The sequence below is a fragment of the Apis mellifera genome, linkage group LG6 (genome assembly GCF_003254395.2).
Source record: "Apis mellifera strain DH4 linkage group LG6, Amel_HAv3.1, whole genome shotgun sequence".
Lineage (NCBI taxonomy): Eukaryota > Metazoa > Arthropoda > Insecta > Hymenoptera > Apidae > Apis > Apis mellifera.
This window is the reverse complement of record NC_037643.1, coordinates 7,201,604-7,225,056: the sequence shown is the minus strand read 5'-3', so window position 1 is coordinate 7,225,056 and position 23,453 is coordinate 7,201,604. Positions and strand designations below refer to the sequence as shown.

Sequence of the window (23,453 nt, the reverse complement as noted above, 5' to 3'; positions counted from 1 at the left end):
GTGTTTGATTGTATTAAATATATAATTTTGAAATTACGTATATGTGATTTTTTTTTTATGCAAATAAGATGATATATCGAGGATAAGATAAAATGTGGTAAAATGTACTTTTTAAAAAAAATAATCGAATTAAAATAAATTATTTCCTACGATGCTATTCGTTCGAAAGAAAAAGAAAAATAATTTTGTTATTACATGTAATAAAACATCGCATATTTTAAATTGTCAATGAAGGAAAACGTATGCTCAATCAATGTCGGGACATAAAATGTGCTAACAAATACCGGCACGCTTTGTAAGGGGAACCTAGACTGAATTTAGAGGGTGGATGAGTAGGAGGGAGGGAGGACTGCACGTTGAAGAAAACCAAGATAGAGAAAGGGAGAAAGGGAGGGAGAGCACGTGGTGAAATTCCTACCGTTCAGAGGTGCGCAGTTAGAATACGCGAATCTTCATTGCGATAGTGAGTAACTGATAAAAGAGCTAACACATTTGCATTTGCACGTTAAATTACACGATAGGAAGAAGAATTTCTTTTTTTTTTTTTCTTATTTTCCATTCCAATTACGTTCATTATGAATGGTTTGAACATTGTCATGTGCAATGTAAGTACGTATCGGTAGTTTTCGGCGCACAACGTGTGGTCCATTAACAGCAGTGAATTGACTGACGTCTCCTTATTGGCAAAGTTATCGATTAAACGAGAATAGTAATTGTAACACCGCTGTAGCTGCACGAAACGACTTGTATATGCACTGTAAATTGCTTTTATATAGTGAACAATAGTTGGTGCATGCAAGAATCATTACATTCGAAAAAAAAAATAAATAAAAACGCTTTGATCGTTAAAACGTTAATCGTAAAAATCCAGATACTCGAATATATTCTCTATTTTATACCAAGCAAAATTAAAACAATCAAAGGATAAAGAAAATTCGCGAAAAGAAATTCCTTATAATTAATAATTAATAAAATTTCTAATAAAGTCGTATATGTACATATATCTTTTTATATAGTTATGCTTATAATAATAAAAAATCTATAAAAAGATCATAATTCTTTAGAATTTTTATAAAAAATGTCTACAAAGTTAAAACTATTAAAAGTTTATATGTACATATATCTAATCCTTTCGACCTGCTGCTAACTTCATATTTCCACAGAACCTTTCAATAAACGCTTTATACAACATAGCTTGCGTCATCGAAAATATCAAGTACTTTCAAATTCCAGACACGGAAAAGCAAAAAGAAACGCAATAACTGATAACTTAACCTAAATATAAGATCGAATCGATCGACAATGGATTCAACAATGAAAATAGCAACTATTTTTGAACGTATTACTTGAAAAAATATGTACTTACAAGTATATTCAGACATAACCTAACCAAGTAGGAGAGATCGAATCAATCAAAAGTCTCGACGATGAATCTAAATCTTCAGACGCCAATCCTTCTTCCTCCTCCATTAACGAACTGTATTATTGGAACTATTCCAACCGCCCTCAGAGAATCCATTCAAGATATGCAAGCAATCGAACGTTAAGCCGGCTTTTGCTACCATTTCTTGCGAGAACGCGGTGCATTCTGGGTAGTAGAGAGAAGGGGAGAGAGAGAGAGAGAGAGAGAGAGAGAGAGAGAGAGAGAGAGAGAGAGAGAGAGAGAGAGAAACCAAGAGTCGAGCATAACCTCGCTTCTCGTTCACGCGCGTAACCTCACGTCCATGTCGCAATGGCGGATTGACGGCCGCGTACCGCTCAGGTCGCACATGTACATACACGCGACAATGTGTGTACATGTACGAGAGACGAGCATTACGGAGCTCGTCTTGTATATCGGTATGATTATTATAGGTTAGACGTTTCATGGCAGTGTGCACAATGCACCGGAGTAGAGGACCGGAGGAATATAACCTCGCTTCCCGCAGACCCAGGACGACGTGATCCAACGACAGAGGCACACACTGTGTTGTTCTTAATAGGGTTGTGTGTACTGATACACGCACGTGTACGATACACACATGTATACCTTCGCGTGTGGTACGAGAAGCATCGTTGGCCGAACACAATGCTATAGTCACCCCTGGGTGTTGCTAGTTCCCCTTAACCTATACGCGCGACTAAAACAAGATTTATCGTCTGTGGAAACGTACTCGTCGATACAGTGAACCGGCACAAAAATATGGGCGTAGGGAACCTTTGTTCAATAGGAATCGGTGGGTTTAGGTTTCACGAAAGATTGATCGGGATGATAATAATTAATGAGAAATATCGATCGACGATCAAAGTATGAGAGATAATAAATGATTAATTAAACTAAATCTTTGGTAAAATATTGTTCGCGCTTTGTATACAAGGTTATGATAGAAAGTGTCATGGCCGACGCATTGGCAATATTCTTATAATCCTAATAACTATTAGCTTATTCAATAAAAAGTTACTTACGTATTATAATTCTATTGTTGAGACTATGTATTCGTATAATATTATAAGCACATCACATCTTGTATCAAATGTTGCACAATATGACAAGATAATAACACGTTAAAACAACACTATTGTTTCACTAACGAGATCGTAGAATTACTAAAATAGCCACCTGGTGGATCTATCGAAAAGCTCATTGTACTGTTATTAACCGCATGGACGATATCGAAGTAAAACGCTTTCGTCACGCGAAGGATGAAACTTTTATCGTCTGCAAGAACGATGGTATTTTCATTTTTCTATTTCAATCTTTCCCTTCGTGTATCCCCCTTCAGGCTACGCTGTGGGAGTATATCTTTACACAAGCCCACAGCAAACGTGTCTCTACTTGTATCGATCTTTTTCTCTATTTTACGCGCCTCTATTTCCAAGCGATAATCGATCTAACCATACAGAGGAAAAATTATATTTACCGACTATTTCTAAAATCGTTTCCAAATAAAAACTAATTTTTCAAAATTAACAAAATTTATAAGACTTTTGCCATTTTGATTTAAAAATTAAAATTCTAAGTCGTAATGAATAGACTTATCGATTCAATGATATAAAAATAATGGAAATATAACTTCTAAGATACGTCAAGTTGCAATGAAGGTAGGATTAATCGTCAATTACCAAAATTGACACTATGCTATATATTTCAATCATATCACAAGGCTAAGAGACAGAGAAACGGTCTTTTGATCGATACGCATCATTCGGTAGACGACAATCATGCGGATGACACTGACGGCCATTCTATAAGCATACATATGAATATATATATATATATATATATATATATATGTGCATATGTGTACGTATATTTCTGACCATGCCCTTCTCTCCTGCCCTTCTGTGCTTTAACGAGGATAGCCGAGGGTCGAACCTCGTTCGACATGTAAATGTAAATGTTGGACAAGAACCACCCAGAGTTTCTCAACTTTCTTATCCCGTTTTCTCGTGGCCAATACAGGCGCAGGGGGGATCCGGTGAGAATCACTGGCGAGGACACTCGGTGACTCCCTGGTGTGGCAAGAGTGTTGCGACGTTCTCGACACAGTTGGCAGTGGTGATCAATCTTCCCCCGGCCACGTTACATTCTTCGACCGCACGTCCGTCACCAAGGAAAAACGCACTCCGACTGCACAATAGCGTATAAATGGGCTCGAGGCAGAAAATCCCGCTGACTCGTTGTCATGCAATTTTTTTCAGACCACGAGCTATGCTCGGTTTAGATCGAACTGTTCTCATTATTGCCCCCCCCCTTATTTATCGTTAATGAGTCCAAAATTTTATTTTCAACGATCGAATTGTTTCAATCGCGCCACGAATATTCCACTAATAATTATTACATTTTTTTTAATAATGATTCTAACTTTTATCGAGAAATTTAATTTTAATGGTCTGATACGTGAACAATCGTGACAATTATTCCTTATACTCATCATCATATTATAATATAAACGAACGATCGTATAATGGAAGATTGTTTCAAGAGTGAAACGAAAATGAGAACCGCTCGTTGGGATTTCAGTGGGTGGCGTTGGTCCCCTCATCAAATGCTTGTCATACCGTTCTTACCCTCAAACTCCGGAGCCTAACGGATCCCAACAGTCGGGTAAAGCTCGAGCCGCACCCCCGTGTACACAACGAGAAAGAGGACGGTGTGTATATGAGAAGAGGTTGGGCAACCACCCCAATAGACCCGTCGACGAAGGCTTAAAGCCCATAGGCCTGTGATATGCCTCGGGGCCAAGAATTATGTCGCTAAAACCCACCAATTACGGGGGCTGCAACCCAAAAACGGCTTTCTTTCCTTCCACTTCCACACACACACGTATATATATATATATATATAGAAATCGCTCGTATATCACCTTTTTTTTTTCTCTCAACCAAGGTTCAATCTACGGGACGATTTAAACGAATGGCGAATTTTAATCATAAGAAGGATAATTTTATCAATTATATCTCGCGGTAGAATTCATTAACACGCGAATTATTCACTGGGAATTAGATTTTCATTGTCTATAACAGCGCGCGTTATCTAAAAGCTATCTATTCTTCCTTTCTCTCTTTCTCTCTTTTCTACTTTGCTTCTTCGTTTCAAACGTTTAAATCGCTACGAAATATTTTTCTCATCTCTGAATATTATTTTACAGATTGTAAAAGAACAAAGTAAGAGAGGGATCCGACAATTTCAAAATTCTTGCTTCAATTAGTTTCGAATTCTGTCTTTCACGTTTATCTTTCGACAAAAAGAAATAGTTATTCTTATGCTAGAGGAAAAGGCATTCCGAATATGAAATAGAATAATAAGAGGAACGTACGTATCCTCTGAACGCGTATCGCGCAGTCCATCATTGGACGATGAAAAAGACCATTCGTCTGATTACGATTTCACGAAACGTCGCCGCGTAGTAGCGTATCCACCAGGCCAGCGACGGATTAATCAGCGAAACCATGCGGTTTCTTGCTCCCTCTGCGATTAATTAATCCTCGCGATTAATCACTCCAAGCGCTTTTCATCGAACGCCAAATCGTTTTTGTTCGTTTATTTTCGAGCGAAGGATGTGCACGCTGCACACAACTGTGCACGGCGTAACGCACAGTTGCCGAAGGAGAAGCAAAATTCACGCTCAACTCGTTCCCTTTCGCAAATTTCCTTTTTAATTTCAATTATGATAAACAATTCATCGATCGACGTATCGTAACGTATAATCGTCGAAACGAACGATAATATGCGTGCCGATAACAATATTATCGCAAATAAATAATCTGAGCGCAAAAATTATTACGAGAAAATTCATCCAATTGTCCGTTAACCACTATTAACACATGACACATCGCGTTCCCTATATTCCTCCCCCGTTCAAACACGTTCCATCCCCTTGTAAAAACAATATAATTTTTTGTCCGGCAAGGAGTAATGTTTTTTGGAGTGAAACAGACCGGAAAATACACGCGCATATGTGATTCTATTTAAAATTCCACTATTTACGTATTAAATAAAGATGGAACTGTGCAAATACAACCGGGCACCGGGTGTATGCGTGTACAAAAATATTAAATTGCCAGATGCATCGAGCCGGAAATACCGAAAAATTTGTTTGATGGCCTGTACGTATGCGGGTATTTCTGTAAAAATTTACACAATGTACTTATGGGATGAACATTGGGGGGGGAAATACGTAATGGAAAATGTGGATCGCGTGGATCAATCGTGACCCTCCCCTCCCCCTCTTCCTCGCGCGTGCTTAAAAAAAACCGAATTATTAGCTTTCTATAGTCGGTCTCCAGAAACAGGTAAGAGAATTTTGCGACATGCTTGCGAACGGTTGCACGACAGGTTGAGAGCAGTTGGGCAAAAAAACGTTTGGAACGTTTCCATTACTCTAGGCGAGGCGAAGGTGAAACACGTCGATGAAAACCGACGCGAAATCTCGAAGCGGCGGTTTTTATCGCTCAGAAAACGAGTTCACGAGTTATGTAACAAACGTTAAATGTTAATACAAGAAACAATGGCAAGATGAATAAAGATATTGTTGTTTACGATAATTTTCTTTTTCACGGTGAAAATAAATTAAATTATAATTATACGAGATTATTTCTCCCAGTGTAATTGAAGTATAATTTGAACAATGGCGGAGGTTAAGGATAAATCGGTATACATTATATATTCGAGTTTAGAGAAAGAATAAATTGATCGATACAAATCTTCTTTTTTTTTCACTGAATTAAGAATCTTTCGTTACTTTCTTTCTTTCTTTCTTTCTTTGTTTTTTTTTTTTTTATGAATTTATGAAAGATTTAAAAGTGCAAAGGTGAACAGAATACACGTATCTAGTATGCAAAAATATACGAAGCGTGCGAAGTAGGTTATAATATATTTAATAGATAAAACTATTGTTTTCTTTATTTTTTACTTTTTTTTTTACTCGCATTCGTGAAAATTCGTCATGTAATTTTACGTACTGCGTATATTTTTCCAAAGTAAAGTGAATTAAAAAAAAGAGAAAATCTCATACATATATACTTTTCACATTAATCAATAGCTTAACAATCGATATCGGAATATCTCTTCTGATTTCTTTTTTTTTTATCAATAGTGAATATAAAATCTTACTTCTTAAATTATCTTCTTACTTTTCTTAAATCGGCCAATAAATTAAAAATTCCTTTAAATATCCTCCTAATATCCTTCGTTTACTTAATACGTAAATAGTGGAAATACGCAGTGTACGACGACCAAGAAATAGCTATCTCAAGAATTTTAAATAACAATCAGTTTCATTACGTCATTTTTATAAAATGAACATAATAAATCGAATTTTAAACAACGACACCGAAAAACTAATTTCTAAATAGATGGTAATTGACCAGTAGCGAGGATCATCTTGGTTGAGGCCGCGTTTGTTTAAATAACCCGGGTTTGTTCAAGGATTCAAGTGCGGCAGTCGTAGTGGACAGACGCGTAGATGAAACGGGATTCAAACTGCAGGGAAAACTGCATCTGCCTCCTCCGCGAGCGCATCTCGAAAGTATAAATTCGTCATTGGCATCCATTGTTACCAATCGGCCCGTCTATGTATGACTTTTTCTATTTCAGAATCAAGTGACCCTCCGGCGAGCATTTCAATTTTCGCTCCTCGTTTCAATTCGGGATGGGACGACTCGACGAACAATTAGTCGTCGTACAATTTGATCAGCGATTGTCATCGGCGTATCCAACCCCTCCCACACCCCCCCTTCCTCTCACGCGCTGAAAAAACTCGCGGTGGAGAATCATTTTTATGTTGCAATTTCGTCTCTCTCTCTCTCTCTCTTTATTCGATGCATTCGTGCCGACCGACACGATTTTTTCGAGCAGCATCTTAACGATAAACGATGTTCGATTGAAATCAGAAATATCGTTTCAATTTCGTTTCGTGAATCCAGGTCGATGATTCGCGATAATCTTTAAAAACAATCGGATCCATAGAGTTATCCAAAAAAATGTTCGATAATTATCTTTATTCGGAAAAGATATCGAAGAGATTTTCGCAAAGGTTTCTCGATTCTAAAATTCTACGAGGATTCTTTAATTAAAAATGTTCGATAATTATCTTTATTCGGAAAAGATTTCGAAGAAATTTTCGCAAAGTTTTCGATCGATTCTAAAATTCTAGCAAGATTCTTTAATTTCAAAATTGTTTGACAAGTGTTTTCCGGTAAGAGGATGATTCGTCGGATGATTGAACATACAGGAAATACGTATGGGTTGAGAAACGCTGGTTCAGCGTTTGAAACGATAAACTTGAAATGGATGTACGGTACGTTGGATATTCGGTAAATATTTCGGGAAATATTTATACGATATTTCGTGGGTGTCGTCGTCTTCCTCGTGCTTTTGTAGATTCAACGAGATTATAACTTAAATACTTTAATAAGAGAAGGCATCGAAAAACCGTAGAGTCTCGCGTACAAACGGCATAAACGATGCAAAAGATTGTGTATGCAGACGGAATACGGATGAATAAGCGAACGTGGGAGGGAGAGAGCAAGAGGGGAAGGGGGGGAAGGAGAGAAATAAAGAGAGAGGGAGGGGGAAGAGAGAGAGAGAGAGAGACGGAACGGTGAAGTGGTAGGAAAAGACTAAAAGAGAAGAAAGAGAGGAGGAAACAAAGCAGCGCCCCTTTGTCCTTTGCTATAATGCACGGTACAAGTCGGCGCGCGGTGCATTTGCAAAGAGGTTGCAAGACTTTTCGTTACCGTGACATTTTCTTTTTTTTTTTTTTTTGCCTTCCCTACTTTATCCTTCCCCGTTTATGCGTAGTAAATATTTACATATCGTTAATTGATCAAACGTTTCCACGTGGACGGGGAGGGGGGGGGGGCAACTCGCAGCCACAATGCGATTAAACCGTATCGTTACACCGTATTTTTTTACATAATTGAAAGGCACAATTAGATAATTATGAACGCGAAATGGAACGGAGCGGGACGAAATTCGACGCGAATTTTCTTTAATGCAATTTTTAATAATTTTTTACACCGTTGGATTCGTTTCCTTTCGTTTCAATTTCCCTCCCTCCGATATATTCTATTCATTATTGAAAATTCGAGGAAGACGCAATACTCTACTTCATTTTTAAAATAATGAAGGATTTGTTACAACGATAACAATGGAAATAACAATTAGAATAGACGAAAGGAGTAATTTTAATTCTTTTTAATTAGCGGAGAATTCGGATTACGAGAATCGGTGTCAAATTGCAACGTAAACGCGCGATGAAAATCAGCACGTTGTAAGCTGATTAAGTTCTTTACTTCCTCATATTAGACAATCAAGGATAACAATCATTACCATACCAGTTATCATTCCTATTATCACCATGTCCGTTTGACAGTAGAGAGAGAGATTAAAATGTACCAATCAGCTTAAATTTACTTATCGAGATACGTGAAATTATTGCAGAAATTTCATTGAATGAATACAATCGAATGAATAAGGAAAATTAATTTTTTTTCTTTTCTATATATATATTTTTTTAAACAATATTTTTATCATTATTTTATCATCGAACCTTTTCAGTTTCGCGTGATTTGCGATTTGGCAAAGTAACGAGCAAACAATGTTCCATAGGGCAACTCTTGCTTTTATTATCTTTCTCTTCTTCGTAAAGGCTTGAGTTACAGAGTTACGAGCACAATAGTCGTCGCCATCCCAACATTTGTTTGGTTGCCAAGTAGAGAATGGGTCAGTTCTTAGCGCTTAGGATAGTATTCGCTTCTATTATGACTCTAGCCCATCTATCATTCCCGACGCTACATTCGAAATCAATTTCTTCCTCGCTTCCTTCCAAACAAATTTTTACCTGTATATAACTTTCCAAATAATTAACTTTGGATCTTTCAATTCCACGTTTACGCGAAAAATAAGAATTCAAATGTATCAAGAATCGATTAGAATTACGATAAAGAAATTCGGCAAAGGAAGAGAATAATAATAAAATGGACGAAGAAAGGAGAGACGAAGGCTCCCCACGTGGCGGGAGCGTTAATAACCAATCGTATTCAATGTTCTGCAACGACGCGTCCACATTCGACATCTATGAATAGAATAAACCGCGTATTATCGCAAGAACGATTTTACTCTCTTAAGAATCCTCATGAGGAAATTATTGAACCACTTTGTGCCCCTTGAACGGCGCCACATTAGCGCCAATAAGCAAACAACCGTCGAGTGTACCCACATATCAGCGGCACCAGCAGCAGCCCTGCTTCTACGAACGGCAATTGTTGTACGTTGACTTGTCTCTCTCTCCCTCCCTCTCCCTCCCCCTCTCCCTCTTTCTTTCCCTCGTTCACCCGTTCATTCTCTCTCCATAAATAATCTCTACAATTTCTAGAGGCCTCCTGTGTCAGCGAATTCTCCGGTGGTCTCGTTTCGCATAAAGGACTTTGAGCTTATGTGACGCGTGAAATTATAACGGTGGTGGAAAAGTAAAAAAGAGAGCGACCGGGCCAAAGCATTCTTTGAATAGTGGAATTATTTGCAGTAAGAAAATGAAAATGCAAAGGCGGCGGCCGACTAAAGCGCGTATAAAGGAGAATGCATTTTCTACTATGACCCTGCAATTATATTACTCCGTGCCGATCCTTTCTCCCGTAAACTTCGTAACCGCCATTTGGTTTATTCTTTGCAACTGGACGGCGCTGCAGGAAAAAAGAGAGAAAAAAAGGGGAGGGGGGGGGGGAAGAGAGCGGGCCGTTGATATGCGGGGGTGCAGCCGTAAGGCTTAACTTTGTTGAACCTTTTGAGAGAAACGCGAAAATTCGCGCGAAGGATACGGATATCTCTGTGTTCGAGTGATATTTCGCGCATGCTGATCGTTTTAGAAAGAAAAATCGGCGTTTTTATATGCAATGAGATACGATTGTGAATAAAATCTAGTCAAGAGAAAAAAAAAAGAAATTAACCGGTAAACTTTTCTCTCCGGAGCGAATGCTTAATAGTTCACTTCTGAAGCGGTTCAAACAATGAACAAAGCGGTGAATTAAAATTGGAGGCACCCCATAAGTGGGCTCATGAAAGGGGAGAGAGATAATATGGGCCGCCGCCACGATGGTGTTAGAGCAACTGACGGGGTAACTACTTTGAAAAGAAAAGTTGAAAGCTCACGAGCACCGACGCCTTTTATTCTTCCCCGCTAGAAGTGGTTAAGGCGCTTCTCCTCGCCGGTTTCCTCGTGATATCAATATCATAGAAAGAAATGAAATTTCAAGTGCTCGTATAATAAATCCTATCCTTTTCTCTTTTCCCTTTTTTTTTTTTCTCCATCTCAAAATGACCCGTAATTCATCGAAAACCGTTCATTAATACAAGTATAACTACGATGATAAAAACAAAAATCTCTAAATCTCTAAATCTTAAAAGAAACTTACGATAAAAAGAAAAAAGGAATGGCTCGAGAATAATCTCAAAGATCACATAAATATATATACAGTAACATTTCTTTCAATGAGAGATAGCATCGTAATGGAGGCGAAGAAAATTAGCGAAATTAATCGATTCGGCGTAACTACGTCGGATGCGATAAAAATTGGCCGAGTTCCCGGTATCTCAGAAGTTGCGGCAAGAGTAATCGCCCCGCGCCTTTTCCGTAATTAAAAACGCGACAATCTTGTTTCGAGAGAAGAACGATAAAGAAAAATCGAGGCAAACCGCTGCGCCTCTTCCTTCCCTCCCCTCCCTCCTTTTTTTCTTATTCTCCTTATTGTTGATTACTTACGGGAGCGGCTGGGTGTCTCGCCGGCGCGGGATACATCTTAATTGTGGCTAAATACTTCGCAAGAATCACACGCGTCCGCAATGTCCTTTGTACGCGGCCACTTCATGATCCATTCCCCGGCTCGATCTTTGCGGCGACATTCTCAGGATCTTGGAGGAGCGCCAACGGTGTTCCCTTGGTGTTCAGCATCTAGATCTTCGCAGGCTGTAATTATAACACGACACGATTCGTTACTTTCGAGCCGAAACCGAGGTGTTTCGTAAACTTGTTCGCGAGAAACTCGCGATTTCGCGTGATGACCGCGCTTTTCTTGGAAAAACTAATTTTCATTTTTACGATCGGTTTTTATATTTACACTTTGTAACAAAGTGGTTTTTAACGATTTTACTTCAAATATATACTTCAAGTATTTAGCGAATTATTCGAGTAAATAGCGCGTTTGATTTTATATCGTCAGATATATTAAACATAATTCTATTTTTCAATTTCTAAAAAAAAAAAAAAAAATCAGACCGACGCCGCGTATTTTGAAATTATTTGTACGATTGCGTCACGTGTGTACGCGGCTTTATGAATCCAACCGATCAATTTATCGTTCGATTTACGGGGCGCGTAAACCATGCTCCGTCACCGTCCCGAGAACATTTATCCTAATCTCCAAGGCGTGTTTCCAACGAAGGACGACAAAGAAAAGCAGAGAGGGAGAAAAAAAAAAAAAAGAAAAAAGCAACCGGCAAGGGGAAAAAAAAGGAGGTGAGATAAAAGAAACGTACGCTCAGCGCCCCCTCGTTTAAACCAAACGCAAAGCTTGTGCACGAGCGAAATGACACGTACGGAAACTGCGTGTTTTGTATTTTTTTGAAAAAATATTGTTTTCGGTAAACAATTTCTTTCCACGCGTTAAAATTTTTCTCCACTTCTAATACCGTAATCGTACCGACGGTTCAAATCATCGATTAAAATACGATAATTCCCCGTGAAACGAAAACGTATGTATGTATTACGATGGAATGAAATATCGATAATGGCGGACGATGAACAAATGATTCGTTATAATGTACTCTTGCGACGCATGAATTTAATTCGTCGATAGAGAAATTGTTTGGTAAAATTAAGACAAGAATAATCGACAAATTAAATCAATTTAAAATTGGAATAATTTTAAAAAGAAAAAAGATATTGTTTATCCTTATCGATAATAACGTAAATGTTTCGCAATTATTTGAAAATCGTGGATATCGAAAATTTTTCAACGGCATATCTTGCGGCCGTTTGCACGTGTAATTTACTTTTATACGATTCTCACATGCTATAACCGTCCATGCACTCGTAATTCGAGATGGATAATTTGATTTGTCGAATCAAATCGAACAGTGATTCTTTAAGTTTTTTTTTTTTTTTAAGAAACTCAATTTATTCGAATAATTCGAGATATTTTTATTTTTTATTTAATCGAAATATCTTTAAATAATTCAAAATTTTCAAATATTTTTATTTCATAGAGATAAAATTTTAACATTTCGATTAACCTTTTATCGAGAATTTCACGTATAGTTCATAATACATAAAGAAGTCAAAAGTATCACGTGACTTCTCGTTAACGATACATTAGCAAAGTACGAAAAGTTTCATAGCCTTTCCAAAACGTACTAACATTACGTGCAAACAAGTATGTGAAAATAAGTATATATATATATATATAAATATATACTCGAGTATCAATGGACAAGTATTAATGGCTTGCATTAGAGTAATTTGGATCTTCCCCTCAAGTAATTTTCACGTAATAAATCAGATACATAAAACGGAATCACACGCGCGAATTAAATAACAAACTACAATACTGTTTACGTCAGCTAAATGTACATGTAAATTTGGAATTGAAAGTGTCTGAATAATTTAAAACACCAGAGTAAAACGTTCGAGAATAAAATGTAGCGGAGGAAAATTTTTGATCGAAATGAAGAATTTCGTTGTTGTTATCATTTCCACGTTGACATCAGGGTGATTTCACACATGTATACGTGTCATTACGGGCTCTTTGTAACGCCGGATGATGTTTCGTGTAACATGAAAATGGAGTCATGTAACTCCGTTAACAGACCATTCTCCACGGATAATATATTTCACGAGCGATGTATAATGGAGCGGGCATACGTGAAAAACGCGAAGCCAAATTTGAACAGTCATTTCCATCAATTTGCAATATACGAACATGACGAAACGATGAAAACTTTCAGCGGTTTAACTTTTATCACCTTTTTTTTTTTTCTATCACCGTAGGTACGTAGTAATACATAAATCGAAACGCATAATCTGAAATTTTTCGATAAAACTCTTTTTAACACAAATAAACTATGGAAACGATCGATGCTTTCGAATATCTTTTAACGTTTTTATCACTGAACGAGACAAAGAATTTATACGTACGAAACGGAACGAAACGGTGTTGGATTGTGTGCTCAGATGAAATTTCGTGAAAAGGAAAATAAACAAGCATCGCACGACAGCTGTTCAAAGACACCTACCTATAACGTTCGAGCGAACGAAGGGAACGTATACCGGATGTAGCGTTGCACAGGCAAGTCACGAAGGAAGTTATCACGAATCTTGTTTAATCGCCGTTAAGATCCTTAATCACGCGATCACCCGTGATTTCTTTTCCCCGCGATCGTTATCGCGACATGGTCAAATACCACGACATAGAGTACGTGCTGCGCTCTACAATTTAAAAAATTTCCCACAGTAGCTTGCAAAATATTATACTTTATCTAAATTATAATTTATCAACGAGAACCAAATAATGCATATAATTTATGAGCATATAAGGTATATAAGTATATACAGGCGCGTGTCATCGATAAATAGTTCATACTTTATTCGCTTAATAACAAAAAAATTATGATAAGAAGAGTGGACAACGATAAACGATGCTAGTAATAAGCGTTATATATGATCGTAAAATTGTTAATTATCAAAACTATCATATATATATATAAATTAATTTTAGATTAATTTAGATTATTTGTACATTCTGTTTTATAAACATTTAAACATTCAAATATGTAAAGTGTATATATTGTTGATATAATGACAAATAAATGACATCGTTTTCTCGTTTATTTCCTTTCTTATGTTTGCAGTTGACCATATACCTACTATATTTATTGGCTATCATAGAAATTACAAGAAAATGTCAATGGTACGAGAGGAAAAAAATACATAGTAAAGGTTCTAAGAAGCCGACCGACGAAGAAAGTAGCGGGTAAAACGTGTCGATTGTCTGAATGATTTAATGAGCCATGTACGTTGATTCGCGATTACCCCCAGCTTGTAGCTAACTCCCATTCCCGCTACCGTCGTGTCTCTTTCCAGTAATTTACTTCGCAGCTGTGTCGCATCGAAGGTGCTGCCAGTGGCACCGCTTATTAAACCGAGAAAGAGCGAAACTCGTCATTGGCTTCTTTCAAACTGGCCTAATAATGCCGGTTAAACGCGTGCCCCGCAACATTCTGCCGCTTGAAAGATCGTCTTATCGTTTAAAACATCGGACCAATTAAAGTCAGGCGGATTACAGAACGACATGTACCTGCAACTACGTCGTTCTCAAACACGTAATTTCCGACATAACGTGAAATATTATTAAAATCTGCTAACATTTCTATAATTACCGTTCATTCGAGCTGGCAACGAAGCAAAACAACAGAAAGCAATTATCAAGGTTAATGTTACACGATACGGTGTTATTGGCAAATCGCGTACATGATTAGATATTTTCACCATGTGACGATATATATATATATATATATATATATAAAATCTAAGTAATTAATATCACAATTTTCGAAAATAGAAAGATTAATACGTTAGATAATACATAAAATGTTACCCTTTTTTATACTATGGAATGCCATGCGTCGTTAAACAAATACCCAGCTACTTCTCGATTACCACGATTTCAAATAATTTGCTATATATATATATATATATATATATATATATATATATATATACGAGAACAAAATCGATGATAAGGCATTTGTGTTTACATAAAAATCTATCGCGAATATGTTAAATGACGCAGCAAACAATAATTTCTCCTATTGGCAACAAACGAACTGAGAACGGTCAATAGAAAAAGCTGTCAGTAAATAATACCTTTGGTCTGTGGTTCGTTTTCTTCGCGTTTTGTTTCCTCAGGAGATACGTCTTTAATCCACCTTGGCACTATGCGAAAAATATAACCGACACACACCGATTCTTTCTCGCACTATCACAAACACTTCATGTATATATATATATATATGTATATATATATATATATATGTTAGTCTAAAGAAAAAAAGAAAACGCGTGCACAGTGTCACACATATATACGTATATCGAACGTATAAAGCGTCGAGACGAAACACGAACGTCACAACCGCACCGTACAACGAACGACGCTCGACTGCGAGCCGGGTACCGAAGTGGATGACGGGAAACGTGTGAACGCCGCTTGCCGCCGCGGCGAACACCAATGAGCGGCTACTAACACATCCACCACGGCAACGACACTGACACACCAATAAGGGGACACAAATGTACACAGAGAACGGAATGTGCATCTCTTTTCTTTTCATCTCTGTCCTTTTTCGACTCGTTTCTCAGTTCGTCGAGTCAAGGGCGTCGACCGACAGGGGCGATTCGTTGTTTCCTTATATCGAAGAAACCAATAATGGCTAATTTCATAATGATTATGAAATTACAAGTTTTCTCCTCGTTCAAAGATACATCAATATCGATCGAACAATTCGCAATTCTATGTTAAAACGGTCCACGAAAGATCTCACCCGATACGGCTTCTTATCGGAAATTTTAATAGCTATTTAACTTACTAACACTACGCCACCGATGTCTTACACTCTCCGCAACTTTTTAACGAAGTTTTGTCACGGAGTTCTTTCTTACGCGCATAAAGGAAAACAATATTTTAACTTATATTCGACATGAAAAGAAAACTAATTTAATCTTACATAATTTCTCTATTAATTTCTACTTATTAACCACGTGTTCATGCATATTTAAAAATATAACCTTAAATATAACCTTAAATATATACATAACGAATAGCGTTCCAAATCGTTTAAAATTTATTTTATTAAAACATCGTTTTCTTTTGTTACATTTGTTTCCTTTGTCACGATTATTCGAGATATAATTTCTCACTTTAAAAAAATCTTTATCGACACCTCTGCTTTTAGCTGTCTCGCTCGCACTCAATACTAGTATCCTCTCAGTTGCTATCCTCTTCGCACGTATACGGAAGATGAGACATATCATTTGATCTCTGTCGCTCTTCGGTTTCTTGATCTTCTACGTCTCTTCCCGTCGTTTGTCTCACTTATTCGTTCTATCTTCAAACTTTCCGCCTCTGTCTTACAGGTGCACCGCATCATCGCTATCGTTGTTTCGCTCGCACCTATCTTTTGTCATACATATGTCCCTTGTGCTCCATCTCTATTCGTCTTCTTCATTCTCTCGTTTTCGTCTCATCTCTCTTTTAACCGTGTACACCGCGATCGTCGCATCTGCGTTTCCCCGACTCCTGTAGAACAACAGAGACTGCCTCTCTGCGCGTGTCCTGCTTCCACTTAACTGCAACGAGGCGTAGAAGGAGGAGTACCGGAACCAAGTGCCGAACGTTGCTTGTGTGTCGCATGTACGGAGTGTCGGCAGCGCGCATAGGACAAAGACAGAGTGAGTCAAAGTGCTAGAGCCGGACAACACGAGTCAACCGGCAATGTAAGGAGAGACCTTTAGGTGGGTGCAAGCGATGCAATGGTGAAGGTGATATTCCAAGCGTGGTGAGTGCGTGTGTGTGTGTGTGTGTGTGTGCTCATCATATTACACACTGCTCATACATCGTGTCTGCTGCGCTTTGAGGGCGCGAGGAAATGAATCCTCGATTCGGTTAAACGCCCGCCAACTGGGGATGTTCTAAATCAGACTGTCTACCTGCGACTTGGCTTTCTGAAATTCCAATATCTATACTCCTCTCTCTCTCTCTCTCTTTCTCTCTCATCGTACAAAATACGAAACGGTTTATAGATAAAAATATGTAAAAATTCTTCATTAACAATAACGAAAGTTCACAAGGATAAGGGGGCTCGAGACGCATTTTTATCAAGGAAACTGATAACACGTCAATGACGATATCGTGAAATGAATTTAGCACACCTTTGTACGAGCGTTATTCTGTTTATTGACACATCAATTTCAAGAATGCAATAACCGTAAAACATTTAGACTCGGTAATATATAGCGGATAAATGAAATATCGCGTGATTAAACGCCGACTGAAATTGCTGTTACTTCGCCCTTTGGAATCTGCTGCATTTATTGTATCGATTCGCGTAGTTCGAGGAGGAAAATTATGTTATATCCACGATAGCAGTTATATAGGTGTGGTGTGGTGACGGAGAGGTGTAGCCAGGAGGCGAGTAAACAGCTGAAGAAAACTTTGTGGGTGAATTAGCATGGTAGGTGTCGGTGGGATATCATAAAACTAGTTTGCGAAGCACAGGGCGCACCCTCCAGTTGTACCGAAGGATTTCATTCCACAGGATTTCATTCAATCCACATTGCAACGGTAGACTGACATTTTTTGAAGGGAACTCCGACAAAGAGCTTTGAAAGAGCGGATTAAAGGAAAGAAAACTTCATCGTTACTTCGATTTTCTTTAATATGATTTTGCTCGCCTGCACAATTTGGGGATTCGAACTTATTCAATTAAAATCATTGAACAATCTTTTTTTTTTATTTTGACAACTAACTGTACATTAAAATCTGTCCAATTCGCTTAATTTGTCTTTAAAATTTTTCTCGCTCCACTCATCTCGTATCAATCCTCCTTGTGCTACTACATCAACAGATTCTATTCATTCAGATAATTCTATTTAATCTGCAAAATTGATATCGTACTTTGAATTTTTTCTTTTTATTTTTTCAAATATTTTATCAACTATAAAACATATAATCGATATAAAAAATATCTGTCCAAGTCAAGAAGTCAAGCGTAAATATATCTTTAAATTATCATTGTACAAATGATCGTGACAAAACACGTAAAAATGTGCAACATTTATCGTTCGCTTCAAAAGTGATAAATTTGTATACTTTGGCATGCAAGTCTGTCCAGTGTTTCTCGTTAAGTAAATCACATACAAAAAACGACACAACGTATATATATATATACGTATATGTTCATTTACTTATTTCTATTCGACTGTCAGTACCATCGCACAGAGCATCCATGAACGTGTTACGCGTGGTGTATGCGTACCGTAAACGCAACGTACATGTACACTGTCTTTCCCTCCAGTTCTATCTCTTTTCCACTCTCTCCCTCTCTTGTTCCCACCTTTGGCGCATTGTGCTTCGGTTCTCGATCCCTCTTCCAAGCCCTTACCACAAGCCGCAGCCCACTACACTTTTGCACGAACACGCGCGCGTTCATTATCAACGTACAACGTCGTATAACCATATTTACGTAGCACCGGTGGTCACCCACACGGACGCAACGCGCAATGAGGTTGCAAAGAAACGACTTGTGCACAGAAACGAAATGCTATTTGTCGGTGTACGCAAGAAGCGCGCGAAAGAGCGAGAGAGAGAGAGAGAGAGAGAGGGATAGAAAGGGACAAAACAGAGACAGAGAGAGAAAAGCCATAAATGCAATTGGAAACCTTTAGCTGATATATTCGCGGAACTTCCTCTGGCGTCGCGTCGTGTAGACAGAAAGGAAGCAATGCGTTTCTTAAAATAATAACTCGCCTCGTACAATTTCGTTTCATCGATAGTTTGATACATATATAGTATGTGTACGTGGAATATATATATATAGTATATGTATCGATAATGGTGAATGAAATCGTGGAAGCCGCGCGATCCCACTTCCCTCCTCTCATCTTCGTTATAATTACACCGATGATTAATCGTTTATTTAAAGCACTTAAAGCGAAAGCTTGCCGTCTCTTACCTTTTTTCTCTCTCTCTCTCTCTCTCTCTGTGCGCTCGAATTGTCGTTCACCGCGAATATCATCTAATTAATTTTCTCATAAATCATGCGACCAAAGAAATAACGGAGCAACGTAAACGTTTTTGCGTACGCATGCAAAATTATTGGTTTCTTATCGCGTGACTAATAACGAAGCAACGAATGTCGGAGGCCTTCGTAATTTCGCCGGTAATTGGAGCAAATACGGTCTACCATATTACAGTTGAAAGTTGTTGTCAAGAAAATCGATAGGTGTATCTTTTGTTGAGTTATATACAACGAAGTCGCATGCAACGATGTATTAAAGAGAGGAGCAACGTAAGACGATATTACGTTGATGCGAGGATAGAACAATGGAGCGTGTCTCTAGAATGTTTTAAATATAAAACTCCGTATTTGCTGGAAGCACTGTCGGCACGAGTCGCCTTTAAGTTGCTTCCCTAAAGAGCACTGCCATTCTTAGGCGTATACCACGCTGGAATCATCTACTATCGGCATCGTAAAAGGGTCTATATATCTAACTTGCACCACTCCGAACACGAACCCCTGAAAATCCTGTAAAACACGCGAACAGTTCGGATAATCATTCTTGCTACGGGGAACGATTCGTTGCTACGTCTCTCATCAAAGATAAAAAAAAAAAAAAGGAACTGGTTAATGGGATAGAACGGGTCTTATCTCGAGTGTTTGAAATGTTCGCGATATCGTATTTTCACAGTACAGACGATGTTCGCTCAATATTCGTATGGTAATTAGGTAGCAGAGGGATTCCTTTGTCATGCTCCTTGTTTATATGGATTATCGGCAGTACAAACGTTTACAGCATTCTTCGATTGCTTTATCCCAATAACTTAATTATGTTTTTTTAACGATGTTTCTACTTATATCATAATGACGCGAATGAAAACCAAACTTTAAAAGTAATACCTTCCTTTTTTTTTTTTTTGATCCAATCTAAATCGCAATAAGCGGAGGACTAACTTAAAAGTCTTTGTAGCACGCGGAAAAACTAACTGGTTATTTTCTTTTGTGACGGATTTATTGTGGCTTATACGTGTATCTTTGAATTCCTTGCAAGTACCAATTATGCGTATGTTACGACTGACAAGATAACTTATCTATTGCACGCGAAACGTACATACATAATTCGAATGTATAATACAAGAAGCTTTCTTTCAGAGTAACAGAGTTATGTTCTTCAAATAACTTTGCAGTTCTTTATTCTGTACCGTGTTTCTTTCAATTCCGTTTTTATCTTGGCAAGCCGTTATGAAGAAAGCAACGACATCTGTCTTCAAAGGAAATCATAGAGTAGTTTTCTGTCGAGTTACAAGATAATGAACTTTAAGAACGAACAATATATTTACGTACATCATTATGGTGTACATCGTTAAACGTATATCGTTAAATACATATATTTATTTGTTAATCGAATAACAAATGTTTGATTTATAATAATATCAATCGTTTATTTATTATTCGATTAATTGCTACGAAAATAAATTTCGAAGTGTTAAATTATCAAATTTTTAAGTTTCCGAATTTTTAAATTAAATATATAAATTAAATATGAATTTAAATATATGGAAAATAATGTTTAGATTTTAAACCTAACCTCAATATACGTGATCAGAGTTTTATAATTTTCGAATAATCTTTCGTACCGGCTTCCGTTATAAGACTCATTTCTTATTCTTCCAACTGGTCTTGTCACCGAAAACGCCAGTCTTACGAAGACTTGGTGACTGTTTTTCATTCCTCTGGCGAAGCTCGGTGTGACAGTACTGTTTGTATTGTATACACCTTTTTTCCAGCTGTTCTTTCATATACATGCTGTGGCAAACGTGCGCGCACACTCACATACACTCAGGATTCTTTTTCCATCTATCAGCCATCTCATTCTGTCTCTGACCCATCTACCACCCACGCGCCCTTTTCTATACTCATTTTTACACCGCCTATCCTTTCGTTGTATGAACAGGCAATGCGCAAGCTGGGAAAGAAAAGAAAGCAACAAGACGAAACACTGCCGCCTTCTCGTTTAACTTCTCTCCATTTCGATAATTGGGAAACGTTTGGTACTATAGCTTAGCTTTTGCGATATAAATTATGGTTGTAACGTTAATCTCTGTAAAATGATATATTTGATTATTTTGATACTGTCACTATTTTATTTATTGCCTAAAAAAAAGGTAATTTAAAGATTCTGGTAATTTTAATGTTCATGATGATTCTTTTCTTTATTTTATAGTAAACAGTAAAATAGACTTTTACGTTTCATGAAAAGATTTTGAAATCATCTATAATATTTCGAACTATCTAAGATTACAAATAGATGTAAATGTAAATAAAGTATAAAATTTAAACATTTTGTTTTTCATATGTTTCATATTTGTGATCATCATTATACGTATATTTAAGTATATTTAAGTATTTTAATATTGGACATACCTTTTATATCGTTCATTATCCATAGAACAATTAAAATCCATAAATATATCAAAGAGATATTATAAGATCTTAACAGAATATTATATAAATTATATTCTTGATCAATTTTATTTACACTTTCATTAATTCACATTTTTGATAGGTAAATTTTATTTATATAAGATATATGGAAACTAACCTATAATATTTATGTATATACGACTAATATGTGCGACATGTTTGACAGAATCGATAATTTCAGAGTTAGTCGATCTTTAGGACTAATCGATAATTGGCAAGAATAAATATCAGTGTTTCGTTAATAGAATTCTTTTGTAAGAAAGTTGAGATATGTTCAAAGGCTACTGACGTAAGTCTGTCGAAAGTGTTGAGACTGGAATAAAGTAATGCTTCTGATATTGGCGAAAATGTAGGACGAACTAAAACGTACTTGATGCAAGAGTGCGTCACTTCGAGGCGTTAAAATCGAGAGTGAAGTGCCGACTTAATGACTCCCTCAGTTCTACTATTTCACTTTTTCCTCGTTCTTTTTTTTATTCTAACAGTTGCAAATGATGCTCTAATACATATAAACATATATGCACATATATAACATATTCTGTTGTCAAATTATGTACAGAAAAATATAACTGATGAATCATTAAAAATTGTTTATAAAAATAATTTGTATATAATTTCTTATTAATATATAAATAAAATGAAATTTATTAGTTTTGTTAAATATTTTAAATATTAATAACATTACAATAAATTTTTAGATCGAAATAATAGAGAATAAAAAATTATATTTTTTATAATGCGATTTTTTTTAAAAATTAATGTATCTATTTATTATTAGATTTATATCTATACGAAATATTTTTATCACAAGCGATAATTATATTTTATGATGTAAATAATTTTGAAAATATTATAATAAATATTTGACAAAAAAAATTATATTTGATATAAAAAATTTATATACATTTTTCTTTTAAATTCATATTGTTTCGAATGTTTGAATATCATTTTTATATTAAATTTTTAATTTCATACAGATTATAATTCGTTGATTAATAATCAATAAAATTGATAATACAAATGATGTTTGTTGTTACGATAGCAATAAATTAAAATACAGAATAAATTAACATTGGAAATTTTTTAATATTTGAGAACTCTCAATATTTTGAAATTTTATAAAAATGTAAAAAATATAATTTTATTGTATGTAATTGTTTAAAAATAATTTTTAACTGAAACGATTTTTAATTTTATGATAAAGGTATAAACAATAATATATTTATTATTTATATTTAAAAAATTTTAAGATAAGAAAATATAACAATATTTATAATAAATATCTTACAAATTTTTTTTTTAAATTTTATATATATATATATATAAGAAAAAGTACATTTTATTATCGACATTTCTTAAAACTTGCATTGTGCTGCCATCTGTTGACGAATCTTCGAACTAAAATTTTTTATATAAATGAACATAATTATGACAAAGATAGAAAACTTTTTCAGTTATTATAAAATATTATATGATATTAATAATTTATTAACTCTTTCTAATCATTAAAAAATTAAATGTAATACATTGTTTGTTCTAATATACAATTTTAAATATGAAATAAGTGAAATATATTTAGCCAGAAACAGGAAGGGAAGAGAGATAGAAATAGTAAACAGCTAGCATCTATACTAAACGAGTGATTCAACGTAGTTGGCAA

The 23,453-nt window shown here is 36.2% G+C and overlaps 1 protein-coding gene and 1 long non-coding RNA gene across 13 annotated transcripts in view; both read right to left on the bottom strand.

Annotated features, from left to right (window-relative positions):
• The window catches only part of LOC408894 (transducin-like enhancer protein 3), an 83,346-nt gene extending 67,597 nt beyond the window's left edge, over nucleotides 1-15,749 (bottom strand). For 11 of the 12 annotated variants that reach the window (XM_006564127.3, XM_006564131.3, XM_006564132.3 and 8 more), the window contains exons 1-2: nucleotides 15,402-15,749; nucleotides 11,244-11,447 (exon numbers count right to left, since the gene is read on the bottom strand). In XM_006564127.3, the coding sequence (XP_006564190.1) occupies nucleotides 11,244-11,279 (36 nt within the window). In that variant the 5' untranslated portion in view covers nucleotides 11,280-11,447; nucleotides 15,402-15,749. The remainder of the gene's footprint in view (nucleotides 1-11,243; nucleotides 11,448-15,401) is intronic. The other variant, XM_026441326.1, reaches the window with a different exon arrangement.
• Nucleotides 15,750-21,099: 5,350 nt separating this feature from the next.
• Nucleotides 21,100-22,359, bottom strand: LOC100577360. Its single transcript, XR_120158.4, has 2 exons — nucleotides 21,734-22,359; nucleotides 21,100-21,410 (listed from the first exon to the last, which is right to left on the bottom strand). It is a non-coding gene; the product is annotated as an uncharacterized LOC100577360 (long non-coding RNA).
• Between the last annotated feature and the right edge of the window lie 1,094 nt (nucleotides 22,360-23,453).